The 17839-nt window shown below is 38.4% G+C and overlaps 1 protein-coding gene across 1 annotated transcript in view; it reads right to left on the minus strand.

The window, feature by feature from the left end:
* Positions 1-17839, minus strand: part of LOC129084162 (armadillo repeat-containing protein 3-like) — a 64546-nt gene that overhangs the window by 19747 nt on the left and 26960 nt on the right. The window contains exons 7-10 of the mRNA XM_054590173.1: positions 15411-15591; positions 11889-12041; positions 11682-11787; positions 2920-3169 (exon numbers count right to left, since the gene is read on the minus strand). Of these exons, the coding sequence (XP_054446148.1) occupies positions 2920-3169; positions 11682-11787; positions 11889-12041; positions 15411-15591 (690 nt within the window). The remainder of the gene's footprint in view (positions 1-2919; positions 3170-11681; positions 11788-11888; positions 12042-15410; positions 15592-17839) is intronic.

The raw sequence follows: 17839 nt of genomic DNA on the forward strand, positions 1-17839 counted from the left end.
GGCAGCAAGAATATATTTCTGCCGGCACCTTGATTTTAGCCCATTTTCAGATTTCTGACCTCCCAAACTGTGAGACAGTGGCTCTGTATTGTTTTAAGGCACAAAGCTGTGGCCCTCTGTGATGGCAGCAAGAATATATTTCTGCCGGCACCTTGATTTTAGCCCATTTTCAGATTTCTGACCTCCCAAACTGTGAGACAGTGGGTCTGTATTGTTTTAAGGCACAAAGCTGTGGCCCTCTGTGATGGCAGCAAAAGGAAGCTGACGCAGCCCTCGTGGCCGGGCAGGAGGCGCCGCTGCAGGCCACCCAGCGCGTGGACACAGCCCCCAAATCCGCGTGGGGCCACGGCAGTGCTGAGGCGGCGCCCTAGGCAGAGGCCCACTTCTGTTACCCCTGCAGTGTTTTTTCTTCATTTCTCCAAAAAGTATAAAAGAGAAAAAAAAATAGTAAGAGAATTTGGCAGAATTAACATTAATTACATTATGAAAAGAAATTACTTGTGTATACAATTATTCCAGTCAGGAAAAAAAGACTTGACAGAGCTATTGTTTCACTGTCTGAAATGCAATACTCTAGTGTCTGAGCCTGGAGAACAAAGAGAATATTCTTCTAGTCTCTATGTGTAGCATCTGAAGACAAGGGTCCTTGCAGAATATGATCCACTTTCAATCATTTTCTTCTCAAACAAAGGGACTCTGGCAGAGATTACATGTCAGCATATGGGACTGGGGCAGCTTAGAAACATTTCCTGAAGTGTTCCTCATGCTTAACATGCCAAATTTCTGAACGTCTTTATTTGTGAGCATAACATAAGATAAATAGTAATCTAACTCCATGTGTCCTTTGGGCAAAGATGTAATTATTTATTAATCCCTCCACTCATTCTTTCGTTCCTCCATTCATTCATTCATTTAATTTACTCATTTATTTAACAACTGTTTACTCAGCATGCACTGTGTGCCGGGTGTGCATTAATGGCATGAACACGAGAAAGAAAACCCTCAGTTCCCTTCCCTAAAGGAGCTCATTGTAATCCTTCACACGAGAACCATGCAGTGTAACACAGAGGACCAGGGAAGCCCACACAGGGTGCAATGGGAGCGCGGAAGAAGAAGCACCCAAGTTTGAGGGCTGGAGAAAGGTCTCATAAAAGAGGATGGCTGAGCTGGGTTCTGAAAGAGAAAACAGGGGTTTACTGGGCTGACAAAAGTGAAACTAGCTTCCCAAGCAGAGGAAGCAAGGAGCTATAAATAAGAGAACAGAGCATACTGGCAGAATTACAAATAGTGTGGATTTCTGGAGTACAGAGCTCCACTTGGAAGAGACTTCAGGGAGGCAGGTGCGCATCACTGAGGGCCTTGCATGTCACTCTAAGCTGCTCGCCTTTTACCATGGGGCGATGGTGCACCACCGGGCACCTGCCGTAACGTGAAGAGGTCACATATTTGAAAGGTCAGTCTGGAGGCAGTGCGGGGAGCGGGAGGTGGCAGGGGTAGGGAGATCATTCAGGGGTCAGCTGCAATGTTCCAGCAAATAGATGGTCCACTCTGCAAGCTGCACAGAGGTACAGCCAAGACACTTTTGCTTATCACTGTGTTCCCCATCCCTAGCATGGAGTCTGGCACAGAGTTGCTGGAAAACAATATTTGGTCACTAACTTCCTACTTTAATGGATGAATACAAATGAACTGAGTTAATGGGCACAAAGAAGGGGGACTGAATAGAAACCTGAGGGACAGAACCAGAAAGACATGGGACCTGAGCAGCTAGCACTGTGTGAGAGCGTGGACTCTGGACTTGACCTAACACCGCCTGAGCCTGGAGCACAGTATTTCATTAAGCCTCACCATCCTCATATGGAAAACATACCTATTACAAACATACCTATTTCAAGTGGGGCTTAAATGAATATAAAGTGCTTAGTACAGTACTTGGAACATAGTAAGTGCCCAATAAATGCTAGCTATTGTCACTTACATTGAGGAGAGAGGGACAAAGTGCTAGGCTGCTTGAATGAGCGCCATGGTGACAAATGAATATAAGAAAAGCAAGAGATAAAGAGAGGCTTGTAGGGTAATATTAAATCTTGCTGAAGATTTAATGGGACCCACCACAAGTACCAAACACAATTTTATGTGAGGGACTTGTAAAAAATGCGATTCTATCTTTTAAAATTTTGCAATATGAGGAACAAAAGGTATGTGTAACCCATCTGCACAATTTCAAGAATCACAGGAAAAGGCCCACCTGTTTGCTTACCACCAGCTTAAGAAACGGCACATTTCAGTCACCGTGAGTCCCGCGTGCTCCTCTGAATCACATCCACACCCTTAATCCCCCGAGAGGAAACCACTTTCTTGAACTTGGGGTTAATCATTCTCTCACCTTTCTTTATAGTGCTAACTTATATGTATGTATGTACGTCTAAACAACATATTTCTTAGTTTTCCATATTTCTGAATGGCATATAAATGGAATTATAAGATGCATTCTTCACACTTGGATTTTGCTCAGCGTTAAGCTTGTTGAGATTCATCTCTGCTGACGTCTGTAGCAATAGTTCATTCATTTTTACTGACATGAGGTCACATTTTATGAATATACCATAATTTATTTATCCATTCTACTAACAGTTGGACAACTGGTTTGTTTCCAGTTATTTAGATATTATAAACAATGCTTCCTGGAGCATAGAGGCAAGAGACTAGCTAGGAATATATACTTAGAAACAGAATTGCTGGTTTACAAGTTATGCTCACCTTCTTATTTGGGTAATGTCCTTTTGTTTCCTGAAGCATTACATCAATTTTGAAAGACTTAAATAATGGATCTATTCAAACACTTGAAAATGTTTCAAGTTAATCCACCCATAAGTATGAACCAGAAGAAAGAGAGCAAATGTTTTTGAAAACTCTCACCTCTGTCCGGGCCTCAACATCACACGCAGTCGCAGCGATGGTGAGAGCAGCTTTGCTCTGCACGACCATGTTTGCAGACCGCAATGGGCTGATGAGCGCGTGCATGACGTCACGGCTCTGAATGTTCTCTCGCACGGCCGCCTGCGTTGCCATGTTCGTCAGCACAGTGGCAGCGTTGGCAATGGCTCCTTCTCGTTTACTGGACAGGAGGTTTATTAATGGATCAATGCCATCGGCTTCAGCAGCAGCACTGGGTAAATGAAAGGCAAAATGAGTATCATTCAACTAAGTTAAAGATGTTATCTTTAAGAGTGTACAACTGAGCTATAAAACAAACGAGTACATAAATATAGTCTTAGAAATAAATTAATTTACAATGCAATGAGCCCAGAATTGAGGCTTTAGTGATTTAAATGAAGTCTAGAGAAATGTCAGGTATGAATGTATTTAAATAATCTTTTTCCTATATCTATAGCTTTTTCTTATAGAAAAATGTACAACTACTTAGAAACTCTTCTACAGATGTTCATTTTTATTTTATTTTTAAGGATTTTATTTATTTATTTTTACAAAGAAGGGAAGGGAGGAAGGATGAGAGAGAGAGAAACATCAGTGTGATAGAGAAACATTGACTAGTTGCCTCTTATACAAGTCCTGACCAGGGACCAACCTTCCATCCAGGCATGTGCCCTGATGGGAATCCAACCAGCAACATTTGCTTTGCAGGATGATGTTCAACCAACTGAGCCACACCGGTCAGGCCTACAGATGTTCATTTTTTAAATCAGTGATACTTATAAGACCAGGCAAATCTAATCAAAGAAAGTCTATTAAAATATTCCTAACCAGTAAGAAAACAAAGCTTTAAAAAGAAGGAATGAATGAGCATAAGAACTCTTGATTAAGTGAAGATTCTTTAACTCATCTTTCCCTTTTTCAAATTGGATTGCTAATTATGGGCAGACGTCAACACATTTGAAGGCAGAAAACCATATTGCATGTGAATATTGCTTTTATAAATTAAACATCCAAAATCAAAGTCATGACAGTGACATAAGTAATTCCAGTAATGTAGGCATATTCAGTTGTTAAATTTCTGATTTCTAACATAAAAGACTATAATTATCCATAAATAAGTTAACATTTTCTCAAAATTAAATTAAATTTCCTTTTAAGAACACCATACTTTCTATAGTCTTTGCTTTGTAAATACTTAAAAAGCTCATAAAATAGTAAAAATAAAAAAGAGATCATTTTAATGAGTGGAAGACAATTTAATTATGTGTTATAATGCTTGGGATGTCTTCAAATAAGAGATGTTCTAAACAATAAGATATATAAAGCTTCCTGGTTTCAAGGGAAGACCCAAAATTGTGTGTTAAAATTCCATTTAGGTCATCATGGGAATAAAGGTAATTAAGATACTAAAAGCATATGTGAGACTCCAATAATATCAACCTCTCTTTTAAGTTTATACTTGATACATTTTTCTTTTTTCTTTTTTAACTTTTTTATTATTTTTTCAAATTTATAAGTCATGTTTATTCTATTACAGTTGTCTCCATTTTTACCCCTGTACCTTCTCTCCCCGCTCCCACAGTCAATTCCCACTCTGTTGTCCATGTCCATGGGTCACTCATACATGTTCTTTGTATATTTGACACATTTTTCAAAATTTAGGGTTATATTAATAACCCAAAATATAAGTGAGACTATATGATTTAGCCCATCACCCTGTGTTCTAATGAAAAGAATCTAATTCGGCACCACCACTTAAATTTCCTGATTGCAAAGGAGAATTGACAACCTTAAGAACATAAGTTATCACAACTATCCAGAAAATAAATTCTCAATGAGTAAACCGGTAGCTTTAGGTGAAAGGAAGCTATGATTGTGACACAAACCAGCTCTGAAGGAGCCCGAACAGCAGAGACTGGGGACAGAAATGACAAGAGGTGGCAGCTCTGGAGAATAAAGGGCTGGGTTGGTGTTAACCTGGAAGGCACTTCCCACCCCTGGCTCATATAAATCCATCCAGAAAGCACACCATACTAATGTCAAGGCAAAGCCAGTGCTGGATTCCACTTCCCCTGTATTTGCTATGTATTTATCCCTTCTTGGGGTATCTCTGGACAGGCATCTCTTAAAACTAAAATTTGGTTAGATGACATTTAACCTGAATCTATTGATATAAAAATATTGGGAGGAAGTTAATTTCCTTTCTTAGGGGATAAAACACTTTTATGGTAATGTCACATTTAATTCTCTCTTCTATTATTAATTGACATGGTGGTCTTTTGATTTTATGAATAAGGGAAAATTTAAGGGCTCTAATTGATTCATTTATCAGAAACTTATATTCAATTTCAGAACTGAAACACTTACTTTAAAATAGAGCAAGAATTTTAAATGACGAATTTATACTAATTAATTAATATATACTTAAATCCTTTCAAAAAAATTTTTTTTCCTTTGACTTATTTTTCAGGCACTTAATGCAATCAGTTCCTTAAACCTAATATTTTTTAGTTTTTAATCATTAAAAACATACCTTGGTTAAAATGCACCAGTCCTTTGTCACTTAATGGTTTTTCATTTGATAATGTTCACTTTTTAAAACATCTTGGAGACTAAGAAAGAACACTCAGTGGAGGTATTTCAGTGGCATCCACGACAGAAGCCAGAGTATGTTAGGTAACCACATTCCAATAAATCTCAAAGGCTCTATCTTCTGTGTACAGAAGAGCTTTTGGAAAATGTGAGTGAGTGCACAGGGTCAGGCTGCATCATTTTAATCTCTCTTGTTTATAAATAAATGGGGTTGGGGCGATACAGGGATTTGCATCAGGTGCGCCTCTGCTCACAGCCTTTCTGCTTGGGCTTTGTCTCTGCCTTTCTCCTGTACAAAGTCATATTTGGCCTTGGTTCATTTATAGTCCACCTTCTGCTCTCTTCGTTGCTCTTCATGAGGGCAGTAAAGGAAAGTACATAAAAACCTAGCTGTTTAAAAAAACCAAAGACTCTAGCACACAGCGGAATATGGCTTTCACTATATTAAATGTAAATGCCCACACAGGAAAACAGATCGTACACGTACAGCTGAGAGAGCCACTTGCATGATGGGTACATATCTGCCTGTAATTGATGTGCAGCTCTGTTTATTGTGCAAAAAACATCACTGAGATTGAATTATTATGGTAAAAAATCAAGCTATTATTCTTACTTAAAAAACTAGTTTCAGTTATGAGTACACAATTTTTACTTTTTTAAAAGAATTGCATTAATGTCATCTTTCATACCCAAGACATTGTTTTATTTTTTTCTTGTCTTATATGTATACAGGTTGAAGCCTGTCATATTTTAAAACATATTTCAAAACACATTTCAGTCTCCTGGATAGTACAGCATTATCCAAATGAGTGGGACAGAAGTCACACCGCTTTGTTACAAGATCCAGAATCACAGGGCCGTGCGTCATCACAATAATCTGAAAATATGCTCTGACATTTACTATCATTGGTATTCATTCAGTTGGTGTTTAATCAAATAAATTTTTATATGTAAACTGAAAAAAGAGTCAAGCTAAAATAAAGAAAGGGGATGTAGAAAGTCATCTGTTTATATCATTTGATATATGTAAAAAGAAGTCAAGTTTGACATGTCATGTGTATCTAAACTATTACCAAGTCCTATTTTCCACCTCCACATTTCTCAGATCTCTCTTTTCTCTGTCTCTCGCACGGAATCCAACCCACCACACTCTGTTGTGAATTAGTGTAAGTATTGTCATGACAGGCCTCTCTTTTTCTTCTCCAATTCTTTCTTCATCTTACAGCAAAAGTGATCTTTTTAAAAAAATTTTATTGTATTTTTTCCATTACCATTTAGTCCCCTTATACCACCCCCACAATCACCACACTATTGTCCATGTCCATGTGATCTTTTAAAATAATCCATATAATCATACTGCTCCCCTGCTTAGAACTGTCATGGCTCCCCATGGCTCAGATGAAGCCCCCGATATCTCCCGTGGCCTCCAGGCCCTGCATGAGCCGAGCCTGCCTCCCTCACCTGCCCGCGTTCCCTACCAGCCCTCTGGCTGCTCTTTGCTCTGGGCCTCTTGGACTGACCAGACTCTGTCTCACCTCAGGGTATCCCCATACGCTGTCCCCACTTCCTGACACTCTTCCCTCTGGAGTATTCCCATTCGTCTTTCAAGGCTCCACACAAATGTCTCAAGGAAGCATGTCTTGACCTCACAACTAGGTTAGGTCTCTTTTAGCACAAGCTCAGAGCATCTGTTTGCTAAACAGATAAACAAATATTTTTGTTTAAAAAAAAGATGTTTGGCACAAATGTTCACAATCAGAGAATAGCAGCAATCTTGAAAGATTATTTTACAGCACTCTTTATGGAAAGGAATTCAGCACAAGTTTTCACTAAGTGCCCAGGCCCCACAATAAGAAAGCACTTACAGCCTGAGCACTAAGAACATTATTAAGGAAAAACTCAATTACACAGATAGTGTCTATTTACGGCTCACTGAAAACCGTGCGATTTCCTGTCTGCTGTGTGCCTTCGCATTCACGTTCACTTTGTCCAAAACACCCTTCCCTTCCTGCACCTCTGCCTGAGGAACTTGAGGCCACCCTTCAAATCATGCTCAACCACCCTCTCCTCTGCGAAGCCATCTGTGACCGTCGCTACCTCTCCCTGTTAACACTCCCTCCTCTGTGCTCTGTCTGCCCCTGGTACCCACTTCTTACAGGCAGTGTTTGAGTCTTATTTATATCCCAAGTGCTGACAGGTCAGTATATTGTCATTGACTTGGATCAACTCAAAAGGCATGAAGAAAAAACCTCTGGAACTCTTGAGAAAGGGTGAGGGAACAGGACTCTGCTCAACTTTGAGTTTGCAAGGAGGGAGAGGACCCAACAAAATCGGGATCCCCACTTGTATCATTCACAGCTGCTGTTGAAATCGGGGTATTTCCTCCCTGCCCATGGTGCTTCTGCAATCATGTCATGAAGGAACCTTTTGATGGAGTTTTATAAATGAAATTTTGCACTTTGGGAAACTTTTGATCAATCTGTCCTTTTTATATACCAAGGGATGTCTCTATGTTGTCTTTGCAGACATTGTTGACTCTGTTTATTTTGGCTGTGTCATCAGATGACACTATGTGGTACTTCTCAGAATTTGATCCTTGGAGCAGTTTTGAGGTTCCCATTTAACACCTCTGCAAAGACTGGTTACATGAAGCAAGGGTGACCTTGGGCAGTACATAAATCTGTTTAACAGAGCCCACATACAGGGTAGTATGTGGAACCTGAGGGAACAGATGGCAATATTGGCAATCAGAATCTTGTTTGTTAACAGTGATTGCAACCGTTCCCACCAGCGTGGCTTTGCATATGGCAGCAGACACACGCAGGTGTTCAAGAGGTGCATGTGCAGCGGCCACTCAGGGTTGGCGTGTTTGAGCCTTGCGGGCCCCCAGTGCATCTGTACAGGTGTGCGGGGGTGAGACACTGGCCATTATGAGAATCAGGCTTCCTGGTTATCACAGCCAGATTTGGAATGCTGTGAACAGGACTCCTGACTCCAGTTCCAGCCAGTGTTTCAACAAAGGTAAGGATCCAAGATGTCTAGTGTGTTCCTTAAATTGATCAATTCCAGAGTCCAAAACCACTGTGACCCCGCTGCAGCGCCACGGCTGCAGAAGACTTCGGTCTGTGCCCCCAAACTCTGGCTGGACTCCAGGGCTGACGAAAGCAGCCAGGAGAATTTTCTCCTTTTTAAGAAATAATATTTAAAGAAGCTTATCAGGCCCTGACCAGTGTGGCTCAGTGAATTGGACATTGTCCTGCAAAGTGAAAGGTCACCAGTTCTATTCCCAGTCAGGGCACAAGCCTGAGTTGTAGGTTCTACCACCAGTCAAGGTGAGTACAAGAGGCAACCAGTCAATGATTGATGTTCCTCTCTCACATCGATGTTTCTCTCCCTCTCTTTCTCCCTCCCTTCCCCTCTCTCTAAATATAAATAAATAAAATTTTTAAAAAATAATGAAGAAACTTATCAGTGATAAGGGAGAGGATCACAATTAGTTACAGGCAAAGTCTTGAAATAAAGACTTTTTAAGTAACATAATTATTAAAGTAAAACCCAGTCACAGAAAGGAATGACAGTTTTCCATCCTACAGCAAAATTAAAAAATGCAAAAATTATTTTAAAAGTATGTGAAACCAAATTGTTTCTCTCATATCGATTTGTTTTAGGGGGCATGATTTTGAGGCATTCAGAATGGGTTTTTCTGCTACAGTTGCTGAGACATCATGGTTTCTCAAGAGAGAAATGCCAGTTGCAAAGAAACTAGTACCTGCTGACCTCCACAAACAGCATGTAGGTTTTTCTCTGGGGAAATCAAATGTAGTTTTCTTACAAGTGACATGGAATCCTTATTGACCTATCTGTTCAATCACAATACTTCACTGCTATACACGCCACCTTCTGTTTCAAAAGCTGGACTGCCTGCCAATAATTAACCAGCTGCCATCAGGAACAAACACTGTCTTCATCTTACATGGCTGGCTTCTCTCCTGATAGAATAGGCATAATGGTCAAGGTATTATAATATTCCTAATAAGTGGCTTTTGCAGTTACCAAATGTTTCTGTTTAGCCTGGAAATCAGTCTATTTACATATCTGTAAATGACAAGGGACTCAACCATATTGTTGAATGTCTTAATTAAATAATTAGAACACTGAGTGCTCTAGTGTGAGAGCAAATAAAACCCCGGCACTTGCCAGGACTGGGTTATTCTCACCAGCTCTGACGTCACCTCTTCAGAGAGGCCTTCTTGGGTAAACGCCGTGCTGCTCCCCACCACTCCTCTCACAGCCCCAGTGTCCCCTGTGCTCTCTCTATGGCACTGTGCTGCAGTATTTAATCTATACTATTATCACTTCTGAAATTTCCTATTAAAAGTTTCTCAGGTATTATTTGTCTCCCTGACTAAAATGTCAGTTTCACAGAAGCAGGGGCATGGAACCTTTGCCGTGTTCCCTACTACATCCCCACAGCCTGGAAGGGGACTAGCACATAAAGAACACCAGGTGAGGGTGAAATAATTACAAAAAAAGCCAAAGTTCAGAGGAAGTAAGTTCTTTAGCTTTATGGATAAAATGATAGCAGTAGTAAAGTGTGATCCCATCTAGTTCCGGGTAAAAGTTGTGTTCCAGACTCTTTGTGATATTGGGAAGAGGGTAATCACTCAGAAGCAGCAAATATAAGAGATAATCTGGATTCCCTTTTTATTGTTTGTTTTATAATTAAGAAAGGTAAAATTTAGAGAGACTATGAACTTGTTCACGAAGCAATTCATTCAGGAAACACAGGATCAACAATGTGATATTCTGACTATTAGTGCATTACCTTTTTTACAATCATCAATTTCTTAAGCTTTAAAAAGTAGAATATTTTCTAGGAAAAAAAAAAAAAAGGCCAGAATCTACTCGGTTCACTTCATCATTCCTCAAAGAATGAGCAACAAGGCAGGCCACTTGATTTATAGTATAATGGGAAATTTTTACTAGTCATTGGATATATTTTTTGCCTTTTCTTACTCTTTATAAGAGAGGGAAGAGGGAGAAGAGGAAGGGAGGAGGGATGGTGGGAGGAGGAACACACGCAAAGAGTGGAATGAGGGTAGGAGGGAAAGGAGGGGAAGAAAACTCACTCCTTCAAAGGCACTTACAGGAGTTCAAGGAACCCTGGTCCTCCCAATCTAGAGGAATTCAAAGAGATCTGGAAGGCAAAGGGAAACGTTGTAGTGGGAAAGATTTGGAGGAGTCTCAGAGTCAAGGAGACAGTGAGCAGAAGACAGGGTTGGAAGTTGCAAGGGTGGAAATCAAGAACTTTGACTCCTGCAAACTCCTCATAGATGCAGAGGGCAGGCTGCCTCAGCCTGAGAGTCCACCCCACCCCTGTGCACCTCTGTTTCATTGTCTGCAAAATGGACATGACAACAACATACCCTACCCCACAGGACTGTTTTGAGGATTTCATGATATATTCCATTTTGAGAACTTAGCTCAATGCCTGGCACACATGCCAGCCATCATCATCATCATCATCACCACCATCATCTGCTTATACTCTGTGAGCCATGGGGGCATAGATTTCCCTATATCCTTGGACCATGGGAAAATATGACCAGATTTCCATATTTGCATGTGTGTGTAAATTTTTATTTTCAGACAACTTCTCAGCTAGGCAGCCAAATCTCCAACATCTGCAGGGCTAGAGCTGGGCCGATTTCCTCAGGAATCCCACCCTAGTCTTTCCATTTGGGTGTAATCATTGAGCAGTGAAGGCCATTTCCAGAGGGAAGACAGGTCTAGGGAACAAGTTAATATAAAAGGCCAAGTATGAGTAAAAATGGAATTTATGTAGGTTTTTTAATTACTGCTTCAAATTGAGAGGGTGAGGTAAAATTCACAAAATATGAAGATAGGTAAACTGTTTGGTCATTTCCTCTGAAAATCAGTAATGTGGCACATGACTGTATCATTGGAAAACAGGCCTATCTGATGACTTGTTTTCATAAGGGTTTCTGAAGTTTCATATGGGTTTTATCCCAAGATAGACCATCTGAAAGAAAATGTAAACTTTTCTGAAAGCCAATATATTAAAGTGAGCACATCTTGCACTGTTAGATCTCCCATGCGGCATAGTGTTGAGTCAGCGCTTCTGAACTTACTTTGCATTAGCGGAATTGCAAGTAGTCAGATTAGCCAGCGCCAGGGCTGCAGCTTCCTTAACCTCTTCATTGTCACTTTTTAGCAACTGAACCAACTGTGGAATCCCTACAGAAGAAAGAAAGGTAAAATGTAGCATTACAAACATCCACATCACCTAGGATATGGTAACCTAAAAATGTACAAAACAGTTTTTCCGGTTTGCTTACCCTGATGATTGAAAAATTCTTTGCTGCTTGAATTCTCACACATTGCTGAGATAGCTTGGGAAGCAGCAATTTTAGTTCCATCACTTTCAGAGCCTAAAAGGGCTACCAGGCATTTTTCAACCTCTTGTTCATGAAAAAGTTTTCTGTTTTGAGCTTTCATAAGCCAAAAAAAAAAAAAAATTAGAATTTTGCTGCAAAAAGTGTCCAAAATATGATAGGAATTCAAACTATTTGCTAGTTTTAGTCACAAGGAGTATTGACTACACAAAAAATGTTTATTTAGCCTTTAATTCACAATGGTTATGCAAAATGTGTCAGGAATATTGCTCTTCTTTCTGTTCCCTTATATGATGGCAATACTATAGCAAAATTCTATAATAATAATGACAAGAAGAGTTTTAGATTTAGCAAGAACTTATTTAACAACAGTCATGTGCTTGACATGGTGTTACGTTCACACATGCTTTCTTTTCACTAAGGACAAACACCAATTTATTTGATATTTATTTTAAACACAAACCTAATATTTGAAGAATGACTTAGATCTATAAACTGGTGAGTTGGAGAAAGTAAAAATGAGTAATAAATTATGATTCCATAGTTTATAAGTTTATATAAAAATCATAACCATCTTTTATCTTAAGTTACAATACATGGTGACATATCAACAATTAAAATAAGTATCTAATTGTTAAATTACCATAAACATAATCTAAACATACATTAGTATAGTTTTTATTTGAAAACAAGTAAATTTATGGCTTTAAGCACATACCATAATAATTCACACCTCATTATAAAATACTAAGTTAAAAACCAAAGTATTTTTAATGTTCTTTTCATTCCCTAATGTTTTTCTCTTGATTTCAAAGATTTTACTTATTATTATTTTGAGAGAGGGGGGTAGAGAGGGAGACAGAGAGGGAGAGAAATATTGGTGTGAGAGAGAAATATCAATCCGTTGTCTCTCACCCTGACAGGGGAATGAACTTGCAACCCAGGCATGTGCCCAACCAGGATCTGAACCCAGAGCCCTTTGCCCTGCAGGATGATGTCCAACCCACTGAGCCACACCAGTCAGAGCTCATTTGATTTTTTAAATAAATGACAATCTCATTTCTATGCTAAAGCAAATATTACTTCAAATAAATTAGAACATTAAAACCTAATTTTTTGTATATTCTATAGTTAATTTTAAATAAGTTACTATTTATTAAAAAGCATGTAGTAGAAAATAAATATTAAACCAAATTCAGTTTTGATGCCATAAGAAGTACCAGAAATTACTTTGAAAAGAAACAGCTAACAAATAATTCATTTATTTACAGCTTCCTTCATTAAGCTTTATCATCCATTTGATTCTCCATTAACTTTTATGAAGTCAGTTTACACGATTAAAATAGAAGAATGTGTGGTATATGCTATTAGGATGTTGATATTTGAGAAGAATATTCAGTTAAAATAAGAATCTCTGCAAAAATCCTGATACTGATTGAGGTTATAACATCTACATTTGGAACTAATTCATTACTTATATCTATTTTAATTAATTGTGTTTTTCAGAAATACTTTCAGAAAAGATTGCATCTAGGTTTTCACTTTAAAGGTAACATATGATTTGCCTTCTTTCACAGTAACTTTTAAATTGCCCCTTTCGCAGAAGCGGTGTCACATTTAGGTGCTGCCATGTTTGCAGGTACTTGGGGCTCGGCCCATCTGCTGCGGAGATGTGCGCTGGGCGGCCTGCCCACGGCTGGCACAAGCTGAATCACCAACATTTCTGTTCATTTGCCTTAAACCAGTCATGAACCATGCTCTATAATCCTATCATTTTAATCCCTTGCACGTTTTATTTAAAATTAGAATTCAGGCCCTGACCACTATGGCTCAGTTGGGTGTTGTCCCACAAGGTGAAAGGTCACTGGTTCAATTCCTAGTCAGGGCACACGCCTGGGTTGCAGGTTCTGTCCCCGTTGGGGCATGCACAAGAGACAACTGATCAATGTTTCTCTCTCACATGAATGTTTCTCTCCCTCTCTTTCTTCCCCTCTCTCTAAAAAAAACAAAATCAAAATATTAAAAAATTAAAATAAAATTACAGTTCAGGCAGGCCATAACAGTTTCATTAAAAAGCTGCAATTAATATATTTAAATCTCAACTATGTGGCTTCTAAAATGTTTTAAAATATATGTAGTCCTTATTAGTTTTACAAAATAAACAATATATGAAATTTTCCCAGTCTCTGAATTAAATTGTCCAGATTTATAATTAAGATTTCTCTGATGGCTCAAAGACAGCTACACTGAACAGAGCACCCTGAGTGCGGATTCTATCGGGAAAATCAGCCAAAAGAATTAATCTGAAAAGGCTAAGATTGGAATACGTAATTGTTGTATTAAAAAAATAGTACATATGCAATTATTGGGAAAAATTTAAATAATTTAAATACTGTGGGCAATTAGTTTCTCATCCCTGCTAAAAATGTTTTTTGTGTACATTTTCACTTATTAAAAACAAACTTAAAAATAAATAAAAGATTTTGCCAACGATACTTCAGGCAAGAGTTTGATCTCCAAAATATATAAAGAACTCATACCACTCAACACCAGGAAGACAAACAATCCAGTTAAAAAATAGGCAAAGGACCTGAACAAACACTTCTCCAAGGGGAACATAGAGAGGACCCAGAGGCATCTGAAAGGATGATGCTCAGCATCACTAGCCATCAAAGAGATGCAAATTAAAACCACAATGAGTTACCACTTCACACCGGTCAGAATGGCTTGAAGAAATCCAGTATGGGTTGAAAAGGAAATGTTTCCCACAATGTACACATAAGCGTATACATAGATATGAGTTTAGAATATAAATCACTTAAACTAGTCAAAGTTGTTATCATTTATACTAGGAGTGATATGTGGAAGGGGGACAATAAAGTCACATCTTTTACTAAATCATATACTCCAAATATACATAAATTAAAACTGTAATTATATCTTCAGCACTTGTGATATAATTAATCTCTCATATTTTATAGATTTCTGTCAACCTAGCTTGCCCTTGAGATGACATTGTATTACATATATAGTTGGAGCATATTATTTTTCACAGCTCTAGAGCATGCCACAGACTCCAGCTGAAATTTGAAATTACTATATAGACACCATTCTAAATGTGGATTTATTGAAACAGTGTTTCCAAGACCATAAGCAATGAGCACATTCTGAATAATTCCAAAAATCAAGAGAAATAAAGGCTTAAAACTTAATTTAGGATTGAATCATTTAAAAAAGATACGGTTATAATTAAATCATATTCAGTTTATTATATCCTTATATTATATGACAAAGCAATCTCTAACTCACTGGCATTGAGATGAATTTGGGCCTTAAATAGTAAGCATAGCATTTTTCTCAAATGGCCATTTAAAAACAGACAAGTACTCTCATCTTTGCTAGAACTAATTAAAATCAAGAATACAGAGGAAATATATATGCTTGTCTATATAAATTGAGACATACAATCATAAGCTGCTTTAGTAATTGCTTTTGTTGCATTCTTCTGAATATCAGGAATTGTAGAGTTTTCTGCAAATGCTAAGAGCTTCTTAAGAACCCCTGTCTGTTGAATCATCATAGTATCCATATCTTCAAGGCAATTGGCTATCACTGAAAGCGCTTCTATATGAAGGTCATTCAATTCCTAATAATAAAAGGAAACACCGCTTTAGGAATTGTATTAAAAGAAATTTATACATTCCAAATTTACACAAGAAGGCCTATGGTCAGTCAGAACATAACGTAATCCATCTTGTTGGGACAGAGGCCCAGGGAAACAGTTCTGTTTATTAACATAACATCACTCTCCCTAACCATTTGCCCCATCTTTTCTCATTTCCCCTAGTCCAAAGTGTTTTATAGATAAAAAATAATTACTGAAAACTTCCAGCAATGGTAGCCAAGTAAAGGTGCTTATACAACCTTCCATAGACAATTTTAAAATCTGAAGAAAATATTTTTTGAAAAAGCAGACAGAAGAAAAGTGTACCTTCCTTCGACTCTCCAACTGGTAGAAGGAAGTATTATGAGTGTGTGGCTTTCTTGCCTGAGGAATCTCCCAAATCCCCACAGTAGTGGAAAACTGCAGCTTTACCTGAGCTAGAAATCTAAGGTGGGCATCCTTAAAGGGAGAGAAATGCAGAAAGGCCGCCCCACCGTCATGGTATTCCACCCAGCGCTGCTTCTGGGGGAGGAGTTCTCTTCACAGCAAAGGAAGTGCGGCAGTGGGCCCACACTCACGGAGTTCACTGGCCTTACCCTTGTCCCCATCACCCTAAAGTAGCTGGTTTGATAGAATGGCCTTTTCATGATTCAGTTAGAGGGCCTGCTAGGAAGCAATACCTTGTAGGTCTGGGGCCAGGTTCCCCAGAAGACTGTATAGATTCTGAATCAGCATCTAATATGTGGTGCTGTTTCTCCCACATCCGGGGTTCATGGGCCCAGGAATCAAGGGGTATAAATGGGAGTGACACCACTTATTATTACCTCTAGTGAGCCACTAACAAAATGTTTACTTCCTGTCTCTGTGACCTTATGCTCTGCTGACCTAGAGGTCTTAGTTCTAAAGAGAGGAATGCGTCCACAGGAGACACAGAAAGAAAAGATCACCACCTGGCCACTTCGGGCTCCTTATGCCTCTACATCAACAGGCCAAGAAGGGAGTTTCTCTGCTGGCTGGGGTGATTGATCCCTACCAGCTGCGCCACAATAGAGGTAAGAAAGAGTTTATCCAGGATGGAGCAGATCCCTTAGGGTGTCTCCTAGTATTATCATGCTTGGTGATAAGAGTAGATGGAAAGCTACAGTAACCGATCCAGGCAGGCTGCTAATGGCCAGGCCCTTCAGGAATGGCATTTGGGTCCCTCCTCCAGCAAAGAACTAAGACGAGCTGAGCTACTTGCTGAAGGCAAAGGCAATATAGGAGCAGTATTGAAAGAAGGTAGTTATCAATACCAACTATGACCACATGACCAGTTATAGAAAAGAGGTTGTAATTGTCATGAATATTTCTTCCTTATTTTGTTATGAATATGTGTGTATACAGAACATCTTTGATTTCTTCCCTCTCTTATTCCCTTACATAACATCAGATGTATGACTTTATGAACTAGTATTTAAGTATTGTTAATTTTACATCACAGTATTTAAGTTATGGGATATCAAAGAGAAGAGTATACATCATCCAAGGATTTTGCATCCTATTTTGTGGAAAGTGTCAGTGCGCTTTCAGTTGTACACACGATATTCGTATTATATTAGGCAGAAGTAGGACCTTGTTATTGTCTTTATTTGGAGTTTAAGTATAATTTAATAAGGTATGTATTGGTGCCAAATTGGGCCAAACTTGTTTTGGTTAATTTGTATTTTAACTTGGCTAGGCCATGGTATACAGATATTTGACCAAACATTATTCTAGATCTAAAAAATTTAATTATTTAGATGAATTTAATATTTAAATCAGTAGACTGAGTAAAGCAAGATTACCATTCATAATGTGGGATAAATTATTCTTCTTGCTTTACCCTAGAGAAAACTATGGCAAAGTTTAAAAGACTAATTCTAGCCATTTCAGAAATTCAGGAAGATCATAAACAATAATTTTAAAACATTAAATCTTCTAAACCAGAAGGTTTTAATTAAGGTATAAGCAACATATTAATATTATATTAGTTTCAGGTGTACACTATTTGTGTATATTACAAATAACACCACAGTAAGTCTAGTCAACATTCATCACCTTACATAGTAACAAAAATTTTTTTCTTGTGATGATAACTTTTAAGACTTATTCTCTTAGCCACTTTCAAATACACAGTACAGTGTTATTAACTATAGTCACCATGCTGTACATTACATTTCCATGACTTATTTATTTTATAACTGGAAATTTC

This window comes from Pteronotus mesoamericanus, unplaced genomic scaffold (genome assembly GCF_021234165.1).
Source record: "Pteronotus mesoamericanus isolate MK-2021 breed Mesoamerican mustached bat unplaced genomic scaffold, CSHL_Meso_final contig_130, whole genome shotgun sequence".
NCBI classification, from domain to species: Eukaryota; Metazoa; Chordata; class Mammalia; order Chiroptera; family Mormoopidae; genus Pteronotus; species Pteronotus mesoamericanus.